The sequence below is a fragment of the Cyprinus carpio genome, chromosome B12, assembly GCF_018340385.1.
Source record: "Cyprinus carpio isolate SPL01 chromosome B12, ASM1834038v1, whole genome shotgun sequence".
Taxonomy (NCBI): domain Eukaryota; kingdom Metazoa; phylum Chordata; class Actinopteri; order Cypriniformes; family Cyprinidae; genus Cyprinus; species Cyprinus carpio.
The window spans coordinates 839,068-857,436 of NC_056608.1; the positions used below are offsets into that span (position 1 = coordinate 839,068).

Consider the following 18,369-nt stretch of genomic DNA (forward strand, 5'->3'; position numbering starts at 1 on the left):
AATATTAAATTATATCATTGTATATTATAAAATGCACAAAAAACGTGAATAACATGACATTTGTCACAGAAATTTTGGAAGACACATGACGCTCATGAGCAGAGTCGTGCACGTGGAAAGTGCTGATGTCATACTATAATCGATTAGCATGTCATGCAGATGGGGGCGGATTGATGAAGCCACGCCTCCATTAACCTAAAGTTGACCTGAAAAACATGAAATGTATTCTATTATAGCGAGAAGCGCCAGTGCAGTGCAACTGTGATTGTAAAGCATCATAAACACACGCTCCTGATCATCTTCATCATCATCATCTTCATCATGATGTCTGAGCGCATCGGTTTCATCACGCGCGTGCAGAGCTTCAGCGCGTGCCATCGCTTACACAGGTAAGTTACTGTGAGCTAACAAACCACGACTAACAAACCACGGATTGCCTTCTAACCTCCTCTAACGCGCTTTGTGGTCGATAGTGTGTCTGGTTTTATGTCGATATCGCAGTAGGGCTCTGCATATATCCGCTGAACGCTGTGTTTATCGATATAACTTCGCATCGTGAACCTTTCTCTTTCCAACATCAATATGTGCACTCAGGTTTGGGTAAACCCATGCACATTAGTCCAACAATCAGTCTGAATTCTAAATAATACTATCAAACTGTTGCAGGAAGACCGAAACATGCTACGTCAACACAAAGGAATTATGGGAAATGTAGTTTCACCAGCCTGACTAAATGTTAAAGGGATAGTTTCCCCAAAAATTAAAATTATGTCATCATTTACTCACTCTCATGTCGTTCCAAACCTGTACGAGTTAGTTTCTTATGTCGAACATAAAAGAAGATATTTTAAAGATTGCTGGAAATCAAACAGTAGTGGTTGCCATTAACTTCCATAGTATTTTTTTTTCTACTATGGAAGTCAATGGCAACCACCATCTTTATAATATCATCTTTTATGTTTGAATGAATTTTCATTTTTGGGTGAACTATCACTTTAACAGCTGCTTATTTTAAGTCATTGTCAAAAGTATTAATTTAAATAATAATAATAATAATAGCTAGTACTAGTGGTGGTGGTTGTATTCCTTTTTTTTTATTATTTTTTAATTTTATTTATTTTAGCAAATCATTAAGTGATGAGGAGAACAAAAGAATATTTGGAAAATGCAACAATCCTAATGGCCATGGTCATAACTACACAGGTGAGTTGTTATATATGATCACATGCATTGTTAACCTTAGTAATGCTCATGTCTCATATATTTCATTCATGCACACACGTAAACAAGTTTTTGTTACTTATGTTTTTCTAGTTGAAGTGACAGTTCGTGGAAAGGTATGGTAAACATAAATGCACATTTTAACACTAAAGGATCTGGTGTGTTGTGAATTGTTAATATCCATGCATGTATAAAATGGTTCTTTGTTTTCATAGATTGACAGAAATACAGGAATGGTAATGAACCTTACTGATCTGAAGGAGTGTATTGAGGTACGGCCATCTGTACACTTAACAATAAATAAAAAATAGCTGAATTAAATTAATTTATATTTGAGTTAATATTACATAACTAAGCATTGATTTTACAAATAAATTCTGTCTTTGACACTGACATATTTTAAGTCATAGTCAAATTTATACATTTCTAAATGTAATTTTTATTTTAGCAAATCACACATGTTACAGATATGCACATGTACAAGGGCTAAATATGCAAACATTGTTAATAAGCTATGTTTGTTTTTAGGAGGCCATCATGAAACCTCTTGACCATAAAAATCTGGATCTGGATGTGCCGTATTTTGCTGATGTCGTCAGGTATGACTCTCTTTCTCTCTTTCTGCCACATATCTGTCACAGTACAGTCGTTTTAATGACATTTTGATGTTTATTTGTTTCATGCAGCACCACAGAAAACCTGGCAGTGTTTATTTGGGAGAGTATGGTGAAGCTTCTCCCGCCCGACAGCCTGTATGAGATCAAAATATATGAAACAGACAAAAATATTGTGGTATACAGAGGTGAATAGAGTATGACTCTCAGTACGGCAGCGAACAGTGATTGATTTCATGAAAGTGAATTAGGTGAGAGCGGCACCTGCTGTGTTTCACTACATTATGGGATTTATGTAAGTCACTGGGAATTTGGCTCAGCTGTCCAGCCTGTGAGATTGATCCTATTACACAGAGATTACACACACACACAAAATCTTTTTCCAAATTAATTAGCAGCCTTCCCCTCTGCGCCTGTCATCTATATGGACCCATATTCATTCTCAAAGTAAGCCTGTTTGAACTAATGAATATTAAAAATATTTTGATAACATTTTTAGTGCTTAAATGTGTTTCAATGCATTTTACTTACATATCCTTTAATTTTTTTCAATGCATTTTCTAAAAAAAAGGTTGTATTTCCAATAGATGGCGCTACAAGTGTGTCAGATTTCATTCCGATAAAGTTTGCCATCAAAAACCTGTATATCAAGATACAAATCTCTGTGTTATGGAGGAAAAGATGCTATACATTTGAATATTTTATGGTTTTAGATATTTGACTGTGCTTCTGTTTTGAAGATTAAACACTACACCAGCAGCCGGATTGATTCATGTCTATGTGGTTTATATTTGGGGAAATGCTTGGCAGGGAATGCATCCCAATGACTTGAAATAAAAAAATGTTGCATGATATATTACCCTCACTGACGGAAGGATTATCAGTGATAAAGAGTAAACCTAACTGATTTACATGCACTCTTCAAACATCATAAGACACGGATGGCAGCAAAGAAAACCACAAAGTCCTACTGTTTAATATTATGCTTGTCCTGACATGCGTTTAATTTTGGAAGGTGATCTGTCCAGGTGGAATTGGTGCTGGTTGTCTGACTGGATATATCAGTAAAGACCCAAGATTGAGACATTGCATTTAAAGGAGTAGTTCAGCTAAAATAAAAATGTGCTCACCCTCAGGCCATCCAAGTGTTTGTTACTTCATCAGATTTGGAGAAATCTAGAGAGAAGCTGTGTGGTTGTAAGAAACAAATACATCATTAAGACCTTTTCAACTTCAAACCGTTGCTTCTGGTTAGAATACGAGTCCATAATTCATAATGCTTCTCTAGTGAAAATGTCCATCCCTTGCCGTCTCTCACATCAAAATCTGCATTATAACATTTGTTTAGAGCTGTTTCGGCATGTAAACTGTGCTTGATCTGTGCAGATTTCTCTCCTGATTCAGACCAGACCTCTTGTTATGGATTATGGACTTGTATTTTAGTTAAAAACATCTTGATGGATTTGTTTCTTACAAATGTGCAGCTTTTGTCTTCTCAAGACATTAACTGATGGACTGGAGTGGCGTGGATTATTGTGATGTTTTTATGAGCTGTTTAGTCTCTCATTCTGACGGCACCCATTCACTGCAGAGGATCCATTAGTGAGCAAGTGATGCAATGTTAAAAAAAAAAATTCTAATCTGATGAAGACACAAACTCATCTACATCGTGGATGGCCTGAAGGTGAGGACATTTCAGCAAATGTTTGTTTTTAAAGTTAACTATTTCTTTTAACTGCAAAAGTTTAGCATGTATGGAGTCTGATTAATCTGAACAAGGAAGAAGTAAAATGAATATAATTAAACTGTCATTCCTGATGTGCTTCACCAAAAATCCTCTATGCAGAGCTGTATTGATAAATCATCTCATGACATTAAGGATGAAGAAAGGCATCAATTAAAGCATTCCTAATTCCTGAAGATAACAAAGCATGTCAGCGGTTTAAATAGTGAGTGGAGTTCAGGTGAGAGGATCACTCTATATTCAAGAGCTCAGCACACTGGCGCTCGTACAAAGAGAAATGTGGGTTATCATTTAATATGAATATAGTGACCAAACAAAAGCAGCATTCAGAGTGAGATGGCATGTATCCAGACAGCAATCTGGTGAGCTGCTCTATCTAATCGCTTCACGCTGAATTCTGCCTGTTGTTTTGGTATTTTGATTGATGTCGGAGTCACTGAAATAAAGGGCTTTAGCTCGACCGGTAGCTCTTGTTTGAACACATGCTGTGAAAGAGAATTTTGCTTTCCAATCATAAATCTCTGGCGATGTACTACAGAGTAAACACTCAGAAGAGAGCACAACTTAAAAATGTGCTGTAATACATCACACTAATCTTACCACGGCGCTCATACTGAACTCTTGACCCGCTTCAGTGTGTTCAGTGTTCGTCATAAATATTTATTATATATCCATAATGTACATATATATAGAGGAAATATTTCTCAGGGTAGGTCTTTTTTTGAAAGTCATCTATTTCTGCATGACAACATAGAGTTTCAGTTGCAAGTAAACCTCTCAGGAAAAGTACACAGTAAATTTATACTAAAAACAACATGTGACAACATGCCCTAATAGGAATCTGCCAGCAAAATGTAAATATTTATAAAAAATAAGATATTTTGTAAAAAACAAAAATATCAAACCATTTTTTATGTCAATAATAATTATAATTTATAGACTGCATAATATATAATACATGTGACAACTTGCCCCAACATTTAAACATTCAAAATTTAAAACATAAAATAATGAATGAAACATCAAAAATGTAACAGATAAAAAAAGAAAACTATTTTTAGCCAATGCTAATATTAATAATTTATGGATTGCATAAAATAACAATATATACAATATATATGACTACTGGAATAATAAAAAAATAAATAAAATAAAAATAATAATAATATATATTTATATATATTGTGTGTATATATATATATATATATATATATATATATATATATATATATTTTAATTGTATCATATGAACTGGATTTTTGAAATCAACATCAAACACTGTTGGAGAAGCTCGCTGTATGTGCAAAACTTCACAGAGACTGAGATATGGACCTCGTGACAACTTGCCCCAGTCTGCACTATATACTGTACTTGCCTATACAAGCTTGAGATGGGACGGTTCATTAGGATGAAGAAACCTGGACTGTTTTGGATTTCTTTTGAAATACTAAAACATGTGGGTTACTTACAGTTTGAACTATTAATTTAAGAATCCTTCAAGGAGAATTATGATGCTTCCACATGGATATCAGGACTACTTTGGGCATCAGTCGTGATCGGCTGGACTTTGTGTATCATCAGTGATTATTTAGTGCTGATGTTTGGCTCGAGTGAAGATGATCAAGTCATTGAGTATCGGCCACATGGAGCTCATATTTTCCATCGGAAGCATCAGTAACTCCTCAGGCCATTTCTCTCTGTCGTGTTCTTGAAAGGCTGAAGATCTTGCCTGACATTTTTCCATGTCTAACGTTAATATGGTTTGGTGGCAGATGAGCCTTTCTCATCATCTCTCATAAGCCCTGTGACATTTTTAACTTTGGAAAGGAGCGTCAGCACTGAGGCTTATCAAACACTCTCATGAACAACAACAATGATCATGAACAAATTCTACAAATAAATAAATAAATAAATAAAACCCTGACATTTATTAAATTTACATTTATTACCTAAACCTAACTACCACAAAAACTTTCTTACTGTCAAATTAGGAGTTTATTGAGGGAAAACACTTTGTTAATCATGAATATTCAGATGAATAAGAAACTGTGGTTTAAATGTTGATTGAATTTTCTGTAAAAAATAACTGGCATTTCTAAACTCCGCAAATATAATTTTCTTTTACATACAAAAACATGTATAATTTCTGCACAGAACAAGAAAACACATTTTCCAATAAGTTAAGAAAAAATATTTATGTAAGGATGCACAATATTATATTTTTGTCAATATTTTTCAAATCATTTTGGCCAATACCTGATGCTGATACCGATATATATTTCCCTTTGTTTTGAAACAACACCAAATCTCTCTTGTGGGGATATTATAAACAAATTATTTTAATTTTGGTTAGTTTTAAGCAAAAACATATTTGTTAGAAGTAATAAACTTTATTAAAGTTCTTTTTTTTATTATTATTTATGATAGTACATTAAAAGCCTTGAAAATAAGTGTAATAAAATCAATCTCTGCTGTTATTTATTTATTTATTTATTTTCTCAGAGAGATGCAGTTGAAACTTTAACATTTTATTTGTGGATTTAACGTTAATAGATGGTCTAAAGCAAAAGAGCTGTAAAAATTCTAACATTTTAGAGACTTTAGAGCTCCTTATATACATGTTACTGAATAAATTTGTATATATCAAAAAAATTAATTTACAAGTGTCATGTTTGTCATTTTTATTCATGTATGCTATAGCTTCTGACCTTTAAATCAGAACAGAATTGTGATTTTATGATATCGATACTGCTTTATCTATTCAGAAACACAAGTATCTTAATATTTGTGTAATTTACTTTAATTTTATTACAAGTAGGCCAACAGCGCCCCCTAAGTAAATAAAACTCGTACGTGCATTTGGACCCGGGGGAGGCTGCCCGTGCTGCTGCTACTGCACGCTCTAGAAACTGTGCATTCCCAAAATAAATGTAGCTATCGAAAAGAAAGGTGACTTTAACAGATAGGTGAAACAAATCATAATTTAGGCAAGAGTTCACTTCAAGAATGACCACACTTTTGACGTGATCTTATCACTCTCACACCGTGAGCACAATATAAGCTATTTGTCAAGACATAGCCTGATGCCGATGTTTATCTATATTTTAAGCCTTTATCGGCCGATTCCGATAACGTTCCGATAATATCGTGTATCCCTGTGCAAAATATTGCAATATCTTAGGCAATTTGTATTCTGAATTAAATATACAGTATCTTGTTAGAATATTTATGCACTACCGATCAAAAGTTTGGGTGTGTAAGATTTCTTTTATGAATTATTTATTAAGCAAAGATGCATTAAACTGATCAAAAATGACAGTAAAAACATTTATAAATGTTACAAAAACAATTAAATGCTGCTCTTTTGAGCTTTCTATTCATCACAGAATCCTGAAAAATAAATGGTTTCCACAAAAATATGCAGCAGCACAACCGTTTTCAACATTGATATTCAGAAATGTTTTTTGAGCAGCAAATCAGCATATTAGAATGATTTCTGAAGGATCATGTGATAAGACTGGCGTAATGATGCTGAAAATTCAGCTTTGATCACAGTCAGGAAGAAATTACATTTTAACACATATTCACACAGAAAACTGTTCTTTTCGGTTGTAAAAATAAACACTATTTTAACTGTATTTTTGATCAAATAAATGCAGCCTTGGTGAGCAGAAGAGACTTCTTTCAAAAACATAAAAAAATCTAAAAGACAAAATAAGTTAGGAGACATAAATAATGATAGCTGTTTAGTAATGACAGAGAGTGAATCTCTGCTGACAGTGTGTGTGTGTGTGTGTGTGTTTGTGTGGAGGTGGAGAGTGTCAGAGGGAGTCTGATGTTTTCTTTTCATGCAGGAGTTCCTCCCCCCTGTGAGCGTGTGTGTGTGTTTAGCGCAGCTCAGGTAACAGAAGCTTCACTTCCTCTGCGTTCGTGGAGGAGACGGCAGGATGGGAGCCTGAGCCTGTGCTGAGGATGGAGAAGAAAGTGTGTGTGATCCAGACTGACTTCCACCAGTACCGGCCCATCATCATCCACAGTCAACACGTAAGACACAGCATTTTATACTTTTTGGGTGATTCTGTGGGCCTCATGTTCACTCACTCACACACACACACACACACACACACACACACACACACACACACACACACACACACACACACACACACACACACACACACACACACACACACACACACCTTGTGTTAATCAGACACACCCTCACGTTCAGCAGTGTTTGAGCTCTGATGAGGGTCTGAGTTTTTAGTTGATGTATGTGTGTGAAGGATCAGTGTTTCTTTGTGAATTTTTGACTGACGGGTGTTAATGTGCAGGTAAACGCAGACACACGTGTGTTCCCCAGGAATGTAAACATATGAACAAAACCACAGTCCCGTCCCACAGTTCAAAGGGTCTTCTGTTGGGCTGCCTTGGATTTCAATAATGACAAATGAGAATGATTTCAGACTGATACTGATTTTCACATTTTATGTTTAGTTATACACACACACACACTGTGGGGGGCAAAAGTTTGGAGTAATTCAGAGTTTCAAGATTCATTGATGTTTTGAAAGGAGTCTTCTGCTCACAAATGCTGCATTTAGTTGATAAAAAAAAAACTGTATGTTAAAACTTAATTTATTCCTGTCTTCAGTGTCACATTATCCTTCAGAAATCATTCTAATATGCTGATTTGTTGCTCAGAAAACATTTCATTTATATGCAGATAGGTTATTTACAAGGTTATACATTTACTGAAATAATTATAAAAAAACTCAGTTTTTATTAATTATTTTGCATTTTCTTTTTACAATTCATATTTTATAAAATATAAAAATGTTTATTACATTTATAAAATCATGTATGTATATATACATATGCACACATATTATAAATAAACATACATGTAGATTGATTAATAATACTATTTCTTTCTCTCTCTTTTTTTTTTTTTTTTTTTTTTTGCACCAGTGATTTACTCTCAGTGTTGTGATAGCATCTTTCATTTTGTTTTGGTTTATATCTAGGTCAACTTTTGTCTTGCCAACATGTAAGTGGAGTCAATTTACCAGCATCTGCAGCACAAATGCATTAGGAGCAGCTTTGATGTGCATGCAACATATATCATGCCATATGTGTATGTCCAGAAAACCATGCATAAAAATCTGTTTTTAGATTGCGACATTGCAATCTGCAATATACAATATAACAAGTCTATTTTAACATCAAACATATGGATTTTTGAATATCCATTACTTTTCTGAGCTACAGTGAACACAAATCATTTCTGCCATTGTTGCCCTTGAAAGAGATAAAAGAAAAAAAATGGGAAAGGATAATGGGTAATTCAGAGCTCTTCAGAATATGTGTAAGAATTATAATAGTTTTAGTGGCTATATTATGTTACAGGATGAGAATTCAACACCACTGTCTACAATTAAGCAAAATATGTCTCAAGTAAATATGTAACCTATTAAAATGTTCTTTTGGTCAATTTGAACTTTACAGAAACAAAAATGTCACATGCATTCTCATATTGTAAGAATTAATCAATAATGCTTTTGTGGAATGGTGGAATTGCTACAGCTGTTAAAAAGCTTGTAGACCCATGTGTGTGTGTGTGTGTGTGTGTGTGTGTCACCTCTGTAGAGCTGGAATGCAGTGTAGGGGAACAAATTTATTTGGAAAACTGCTGCTCATGATCTGGGCCTTGAACAATTGACTGTGAAAGCAGGAATGTGAAAGTCTTTTTTTGCCAGAGGGGCTGTATTTAACACAGTATTTAATGCAGATAGAGGCTTATTTCAGGTATTACATCTCACAAATAATGCAATTTGTGTGTTTTGACAGTCCGGTCTGACGTATATCCCCCTCTCAAGTTGAAACATGAAAACTTCACCACACAAACAGTGTCATTCATGAGGCCTTAAGGGATTTTACATTGTAGCTTTTTGAAGAGCACTCACACCAATCGTTTTGCTGACGTGCTTGAAAGATTAGGTTTTTAGGTCACAAATTGTAATTGTGCAAGGTTTTTTGTTTGGAGTGCATAGAGTCACTAAATGCACTTTAATCACGTTCAAATGTTCCAATTTCTCTCATTAATAAAATATCTACACGTACATCAGATTTTCTCTAGAGATAAGATGGGATTGTTTTTCTTAATGACAGACATTTTCCACAGACATTTTGGCTCGAGCTTCAGCAGAAATTCTTCCTTTTATTTATATATATATACATATTTTAAACAGCTTTTGAGTATGTTTTGGAAAATTAGTTCACATCTGGTTTTCCATCCACAAAACGTGCTTTGGTGGCAAAGCCAGATTTGCTTGTTGAATCTTGTAGCTAAAACTGTGTTGAGAGGAATGATTGACATTACAGTATAAGCTCTCATAAGGGCACACTTATGATATTCATCAGACTTTGCAGGCAATAAGCTAATGCTGACACGAAAAAGGTGTTGCCAAACATCTGCACCTAAACAGACTAATGTTTTGAACTCATTTTAATTAAATAAGCTATATAAAGGTTCTGAGCTTCCTATATTTTTACGTGTATAAAAGATAAATAATCTGTAGGCTATATCCACCTTTTGCAAGTAAGCAATTCTGTTAATGTAATTTTACAGAACATCCCAACTTCTCTAGAACTGGGGTTGTAGTTTTAAAAGCCCTCATCGTTCAAATCACATACAGTTATCGTTTGTTTACAATATCTATGAGAATATTCATGCAAAAACCTTTAAACTGGCCTAAGAGCAATGCGCACAGACCACCCTATTGAAAAATCCAGCATATGCTGGTTAGGTATGTTTTGAGGTATGACTGCTGGTCCTGAGCAGGGGCTAGTTGCTTAGGACCAGTTTAAACCAGCTCAAACCAGGAGCCATGCTTCAAAACATATAGCATATGCTGTTTTTTTCAACAGGGCATTCCCAATCATCTGTCTGCTTTATAGCGGTGGACACTGAGTTGCACCTGCTTCGTGACATTGCATTTATACTTCACCAGTCAGCTGTCACGTGTAAAGATGCCAGTGTGATTCTGAATTTCCAAAAAGAAGTCCCTATAGGAGCTTCTGCTGTGTCTCTTTGTAATCATGTATATATTGTGATTCATGATGAATAACATATGATTACTTTAACAGACAGACTATCTTCCCTCATATGACTGTTTAATGCAGTCCTATTAATGATTTTTCCTCTTGGCTTTTTATCTGAAACTCAGTACATTGAAGCATAAACCTTGCAGCAGTCTCTCTCTGTGTGTGTGTGTGTGTGTCTTTCTGTGTGTGTGTGTGTGTGTGTGTGTGTGTGTGTGTTTGATCCGGGAGAGTTATTGTAGTGGAAACGTATCAGTGGAAGAAGTCGGGCTTGTTTTGAATTGGGCCAAAAGGCCCCAGAAGCAGGAGGGGCTCCAGACGGCAGGCAGACTGAAGAAACGCTCTTTCTGCGCTGCTCAGGTTCATCCACAGGCAGGGATGAGGGATCGAGAGGAGCTGAAGAAAGCCATCGAGCAGACGGATCGCTTGCTGTCCCGCGTCCGGCAGCTGGAGGGGGAAAACTCAGAGCTGTGCAGGGAGAAACATGACGTTTTCCTCCGGATGCGTGCTGTAAGTCTTTCTTCTCGCTGGCATTGATGCTGTTGACTTCATGTGCAGGAAATGTCTCTTTACCTGGAAAGGTTCATTGAATGCAGTGACACATTCAGTAGGGTCCAGATGTCTGAGAGCACTTCTGTTATGCATTTTTACAAATTAGTAATATAGATTTTACTTAATTGTTTTTAAATAAATAGTAAAAAATATTATATCTTTAATTGTTTTTAAATATTAATTGTTGAAAATATTATTATGCATTATATTGCAGATTACATTAAAATGATTTGCTTAGTGAAAAATGACATACATTAGTGAAAATGCTTCTGCATTTTTGTACTTGAATGCACATGCTTTTTATTTAAAGTAAATCTTTAAGTATATATATATATATATATATATATATATATATATATATATATATATATATATATATATATATATATAATACTCTAAAAATATTACAGATTTCTAAAATATTTTAAAATAATAGTCTTTTAAAAAAATATTATTAGAAAATATATATTACAAATTGTATTAATGATCTGATTAGTGTGACATACAGTGGGATCCCAGTGTGGGAGCACTAGTGAAAATGCATTTTTTAACCTTAATGCACATGCTTGTCATTGTAAATAAAATGATCTGACAATTAATTAATTAATTAATCAATCCAATAATTAATTAATTATATAGATATCTTAAAATATTTTTAAATATTAATATTTAACAAATATTAATTGAATACAAATATTATTATAAAATATATTACAAATTAAAATACAGTGGGATCCAAGTGTGAAAGTACTAGTGAAAATGCTCCTGTTTTGCATTATTTTACTTAAATGCAAATGCTTTTAAATTATATTATAGTACTAATTAGTAATATAAATGTTATTTTAAACTATATGTTATAAATTATATTATAAATGATCTTATTAGTAACCTTGAGATGCAGAATTAATCATTTGAAATAATAATAATAAAAAAATATATTTCCATATTAAATATTAATTTGTCACGATGCATCCTTTTTATTTTCCATACTTTCAGTGCACTCTCAGAGTTTTGGACTCCGTTGTATATGGTTTTATTCCTGCTGTTTCATATTAAGGTAGTTATTAGGTTACAGTACATAATGATATGCTTTCATAGACTGAGTTATTCAGCAAATGCGCAAGATCCGCCTTCCTTCTGTGAACTGATACTCTCTTGGACTGTTTTTATTTGTGGACTGAGCTCTGGCCTAACAATTCACAGAGAAATCTGATTCGGTTTTATTGTGATGGAGAGACAGGTTGGTGTAGTTGTCTGTCTTTACAGCCCACCCATCCTTGCACAAGCATGGGAAGCGAGTAGAAATGCAGCATTATTGTTGCCTGCTGGGATGAAATACAGCTCAGTATGAGGCTCTGGGATTGTGGTGATATTGCCAGCGCTTGCAGAAATGCCACGGTGCAGCAGGGCCAAGATAGGGGATTATTTGAGCTGATTGCATTAGCAGACACTCCGGTCCAAGCCTCAGTTCTCTCATATTCTTCTCTTTGTTTCTGTAAATCATTGTGCTGTAGCTCAGATGAGTGAACAAGTTTTTTTTTTTTAGACAGTTTTTATGCAGTGACCTTTTAAGTTTGTAGGAAATCATGAATATGTTACAGTAGCAGCTTTTCGTTTGTAAGATTAAAGTCAAATTGATAAATTAATAATTAGTAAATTATAATCTAAATTATTTGTTCATTTGAGAGACATTGTCATCCTTTGCCAAACAAGTTTATTGTCAGTAATAATTTCCTACTGAGTATGAAAGGGTAGGTGTCTTCTGACTTTTCTGCACCTTTATCTGGCAATAGAAACATGTGATTTATGAGTGAAATATCTTTGTGCTGCCAGGTCAGAATACACAACATTAGTTCCTGGCTCAGGTTAGACAGGATGATGAAACAGGCACAGATAGCTTTCATTTTTTCACTGTAGTTTTGGATAGGTATCAGAAAGGATTCGCATTTTGTCTTGTTCTGTGTGCAGGAATATCAATTCAGCGCAAACTGGACACCACAGAACAAATGCGTATCTTATGTCAGGTGTTTATGAATCATGCGTTTGACCCAGTGGTTATTCTGGCTGATCGCGTATATTTCCAGTGTGCTTGGAAAATGAGTCTTTTTCCCTGATTCCATCCCCTGTCAGAAAATCTCTCTCCCTGCTGTAATTATAGCCGTAATTCATCTGTCCTCTGCTGCCAGATCACAGCCACTGATTGCTGGGTATGATACAGTAGATTAATTGGGTCTTATCAGAGAGTATGTTATTTAAAGCCACACTTCACATTTTTAACATCACATTGAGGGCATTCATTTGAGCACTTTTTTTTTTTTTTACTTTTTTTTTTGAAAACCTTTAGCACAGTTAGTTCTAGCTGTGTTTCTTCCACTATGAGACTGGAATCTGTTAATATCATGATAACCTTCAAATCGAATGCAGATCAAAATAGGCATTTTGTTATTTCCTAACAGCTTCCGACTGTCTCCCTCATTTATTTCCCGTGTTTCTTGTCATCAATTCTCAGTTTTAATCCTATGAATCTAGAATGGGAAATTTAGGAAAAAAGTCAGAATTGCAGAGAAATAAAATAAAAGTTGGGTTAAAAAGTTAGAATTGCAAGCTGTAAAATTAGAATTGCAAAAGAATGTCAAAATTGCTATATGTAAACTTTAGAACTATACTTAGAAAAAAATGTCAAAATTGTGAGATATAAAGAAAAAGTCAGAATTGCGAAATGTAAACTCAGAACTGTGAAAAAAGTTAGAATTGCAAGTTTGCAAAAAAAGTTAGAATTGCAAGATGTAAACTCAGAGTTCCAAGAAAGAAGTCAAAATTGTGAGATATAGGAAAATGTCAGAATTGTAAAATGTAAACTCAGAACTGTGTAAAAAAGTTAGAATTGCAAGATGTAAACACAGAATTGTGAAAAAAGTCAGAATTGCAAAAAAGAAGTCAAAATTGCGAGATATAAAGAAAAAGTCAGAATTGCAAGAAATAAAGTCAGAACTGCAAAAATGTTATATTTGCGAGATTTAGAGTTAGGATGGAAAGATGTAAATTTAGAGATGTAAACTCAGAATTGCAAGAAAAATGTCAGAATTATGATATGTAAAATATACATAGGTGAAAAAGTTAGAATTGCAAGATGTAAAATCATAATTGCAGGAAAGAATTCAAAATGTTGAGATGTAAAGAAAGTCAGAAGTGTGAGATGTATACTCAGAACTGTAAAGAAAGTTTGCATAATGTAATCTCAGAACTGTGAAAGAAGTTAGAATCACAAGATGTACTGTAAACTCAGAATTGCAAGAAAAGTGAAAATAGTTTAATGTGAATCAATAGTTAAGAGATATAAACAAACTTGCGGAAAAAAAGACAGAATTGCGAATTCAGAGGAAAAAGCCAGAGTTATAAGATAAAAAGTTGCAATAACCTTATTATTCTGTGGTGGAAACAAGTTTCCATAGTTTCCAACTTAAAATGTTCTCAGCAAAAAGTGAAAGAAAAGTGCTGACTGCACGCTGTTTATCATCTAATGGCCGATAATGTGAAATGAAAAGTAGAACGCTGTGATGCCATACTTGTGCATGTGGAAAAGCTTTACGGTCTGGACGCTGGTGCAGGTCCTGAGGGCAGAGCTGGATTTGTGAATGAGGCCTGTCCCTGGAAGAGGAAGTACACCCTTCTATGACAGTGCTTTATACAGCAGTAAAATGCTCATTAACAGTCATTAACTCATCACTATTGGGCCAAGAATTGAATGAAATAATTGAAAGCAGATTCAGATATGGTAAAATCGTAACAAGTCTGCTAGAGCAAGACATAAACATCTATTTACTGATGTTTTATATTCTGCAGTTAAATGCAAAAATGTTTAAATACTCATGGATTAAAGCTAAACTTCTATAGATCAATGCATTTCATATATCAAATGTTTTCCAGTCTCACAAGCTCATTAAACAGCAGTGTGATATCACAGCTGTACTGCTGCTCCAGTGTTTCCTATTGGATGGAAACTGAGTAAGTTTAGAGTTTAGAGTAATTCTTTGTTTTAGCAGGCCACATTTTATCCAGACTTTCTAAATATTTACATCCTTTTAGAAGTTTTTCCACACCTAATGATTTATGCTGTTATGCTTCTCTTGCTCCTAGAAACAACATGCCTTTGAAATGCAGAGGACAAAAGGTTGGGTTTCATGTCATGGATTTAGTTTTTATAAATAAAATTTGATTAGAGGTAGATTAGAATCAGTTTTATTACCATTGTGCAGACAGAGTACAAGTACAGAGCCAATAACTATTCAAAGGTTTGGGGTCGGTAAGATTTTGTAATGTTTTTCTTCTCTTCTGCTCAACAAGGCTATATTTATTTGATAAAAAAAAAAAATAGTAAAATATTATTACAATTTATAGTAGCTGTGTTTTTTTTTTCAGGGTTCTTTGATGAATAAAAAGTTCAAAAGAACAGGATTTATTTCAGGTAGAAATCTTTTGTGATGTTATAAATGTCTTTATTATGATCTTTGGTACAGGTTTTGTTTCATTTATGAATAAAAGTAATCATTTATAATAAAAAATAATAATTTTTATTTTCTAATAATAAAGACAATTCAGAAACCAAGTTATAATAATAAAAGTAATTATAAATAAATGAAACTATTAATAATATTATTAATAATGATAATGAATAAAAATATTAATTTCATTGGGGTGTTTTTACCACCAGTTTCAGCTTCTTCTCAGCAGTTGGCGTAGTATAAACATGCATAATAAAATCTATTGATATTCATTCATGTGAAAGTGGGAAGCTTAAAATGTTGCTATATTGTTGGGGTATAATTTATGGTCATATTTGAAGCAGATTGTGAAGACGTCACTGTCTGTGTCTGTGCATCATCATTATTGTGGGATGATTACCATTCAGTTTCATGAAGAGGCCACCATAATGGTCACCATTATTAAGTCTGAAACTCTGAGCAGTTGAATCTCAGCCAGTGGGCGTCAGGCCGTAAATCACTGCTATGGTATGTGGTTGAGTACACAGTTCACCTAACACAAACTGCATACAGCATGTCGATTGCATGTGTTGATGTAGTCACACCTGTTGAGATGTAATCAGCGTCCGCCAGTGATGGGTCTTGGTTCACCTGTTGTAGATATAAATGTTTGATGTCTAAGCACAGAGTGTTTTGTCTGTAAAAATGAATGGCAAACAGATTTTTACATAGATTACAATAATAGCTTTGTTCTTCTGACACTCTCAGACATTTTCCAGACTGTAGGCATGGATTGGTTTTTTAAATAAATGCACGAAACAGACCACAAATCATCGGCTGCTCCGCGTCTCGTGCAGCACAGAGATTTAGCTTCATTCTTTTGATTAACGGCAGTGCTGTTGTGACGGATAGAGAAGGACGGCACAAAGACACTCACACAGTCTGTTACTCTACATCGCGGCATCAGGCAATCATCTGTGCACCTGTTTCTGTCCGACCGCGGCAGGACTTCTGAAAGACGCCGTCGGTGCTGTGTGGAAACACAGGAGGCGTCCAGCTGTTAGAGGAGGGCGAGACGCTGCTCAGAGATGGATGGTGTTTGTCAGGTCGTGTCTGTCAGGCGCTCGCTCTCAGATGAGCACGAGGAGCTGGACTGGGATAGTTTCACCACATCCATCCCACTCCATCAGGTACAGCACGAGTCTGCTCTATTGATAATGCATGTGCATGATGATGCCAGTGATGCTTTGATTCCTAGAGAACATGGACCTGTGTATGCTTACATTGCTTTGGGTGAATGCATCTGGCAAATGGATATATTTTAGTGTCATAATCAGTATCCCTGCTGGTTTTAGGTCATTTTTGTTGTTAAAGAGTATGTGCATAATATGAGAATTGCAAAATAACTAGATATTTAAATGTTCTTAAGAAAGTGTGAGTGCGTTTGCCAGTGCCATGATTCTATGTGGTTGCTTATAGGTCAAAGTCAAAAGTGTGATATTCACTAATTGGGGCTCAGGGTTCCATAATAATATGATAAAATAAATCATATTTGTTGTTAAAAAGTAAGTGCATAATTTCAGAATTGCAAGATAAGCTAGATTTGTAAATGTTCAAAAGAAAATGTTAGTGTGTTTCTTGTGCTTTGTGGATGATTATTAGTGGTTTTTAATAAGTTGTTATGCGGTTGCTAGGACAAATCTTGGTGGTTTCTTATTGGTCAAAAAAAAAAAAAAAAAAAAATATATATATATATATATATATATGATTAATTTTTGTGTTAAAAAGTGTGTAATTTCAGAGTTCCGAAAATAATTTAATTTTTAAATGTTCTGAAGAAAATCTGAGTGTTCGCCAGTCCAAAAGTTGTTTGAGTGTTGATGGTTGCCAGGATGTTGTTATTCGGTTGCAAAATGGTTCTAAGTGGTTTTTAATAGGTTGTTATGCAGTTGCTAGATGGTCTCTTACTGGTCAATGTCACAAGAGCCCTTTCTCGATTTTGAAATTGACCTAGACAGGGCTCAGGCTTGCTCCTTCAAAACGTTTTTTTTTTTTTTTTCACCTGTTTTATCATCTGCCAGGTGGAAAACATAGCAAACACCACTAATTACTGTTTACAAATGGAACAGGAATGTCTATGCATCATGTTTAATGAATGAATCAACTGACCTCATCTGAGTTATAATGGCCCATAATGCATGTGTTTTGCATGTTTCCTACAAATGTTGATACAGATATCCATTAAGCAAGCAATCTATTTATACAGCACTATTATCACACAGTGCTTCACAGAATAAAGACAAACACTGATCAAATAAGACAAAACTAAACCTTAACACATAACCATACAGTCATTCATAGCAAAATCCAAATTAGACAATGCAGAACATTATCTGAAATAAAATTAAAAATGGCTTTGGATTGAGTCGATCTCAAACACCACACTTTTAAAAGATTGGCATGAGAAAAAGAGTAATATACACTTGTATGCATGACAAGCATATTGATTAATAATAATCAAAATATTAAAAAACAAATTTGGCATCACTCACCCACCACAACACACTTAAAGAGATAGTTCACCCAAAAATGAACATTTGATGTTGATTTAATGAAAACATGGTCTTCAAATGTAATGATTCATAAAATGCAA

At 34.4% G+C, this 18,369-nt stretch overlaps 2 protein-coding genes across 5 annotated transcripts in view; both read left to right on the forward strand.

The window, feature by feature from the left end:
- Nucleotides 1–143: 143 nt before the first annotated feature.
- Nucleotides 144–2,604, forward strand: pts (6-pyruvoyltetrahydropterin synthase). The gene is made up of 6 exons (XM_042734888.1): nucleotides 144–389; nucleotides 1,124–1,203; nucleotides 1,315–1,337; nucleotides 1,437–1,493; nucleotides 1,750–1,820; nucleotides 1,908–2,604. The coding sequence occupies exons 1-6, from the start codon at nucleotides 322–324 to the stop codon at nucleotides 2,029–2,031; spliced, it is 423 nt and encodes a 140-aa protein (XP_042590822.1). The 5' UTR covers nucleotides 144–321; the 3' UTR covers nucleotides 2,032–2,604.
- A 4,845-nt stretch (nucleotides 2,605–7,449) lies between these two features.
- Nucleotides 7,450–18,369, forward strand: part of LOC109083832 (myosin-16) — a 51,622-nt gene continuing 40,702 nt past the window's right edge. The window contains exons 1-2 of one of the 4 annotated variants that reach the window (XM_042734889.1): nucleotides 7,450–7,623; nucleotides 11,044–11,193. In XM_042734889.1, coding sequence (XP_042590823.1) covers nucleotides 7,552–7,623; nucleotides 11,044–11,193 — 222 coding nt within the window. In that variant the 5' untranslated portion in view covers nucleotides 7,450–7,551. Of the gene's footprint in view, nucleotides 7,624–11,043; nucleotides 11,194–16,392; nucleotides 16,907–18,369 lie in introns of those variants that run through there. The other 3 variants (XM_042734892.1, XM_042734890.1, XM_042734891.1) reach the window with 3 other exon arrangements.

Coding starts and splice junctions, on each gene's coding strand:
- pts (XM_042734888.1), top strand. CDS start 322: ATGATGTCTGAGCGCATCGGTTTCATCACGCGCGTGCAGAGCTTCAGC. Junction 1,338..1,436: donor AAGTGACAGTTCGTGGAAAG/GTATGGTAAACA, acceptor TTGTTTTCATAG/ATTGACAGAAATACAGGAAT. Junction 1,494..1,749: donor ATCTGAAGGAGTGTATTGAG/GTACGGCCATCT, acceptor GTTTGTTTTTAG/GAGGCCATCATGAAACCTCT.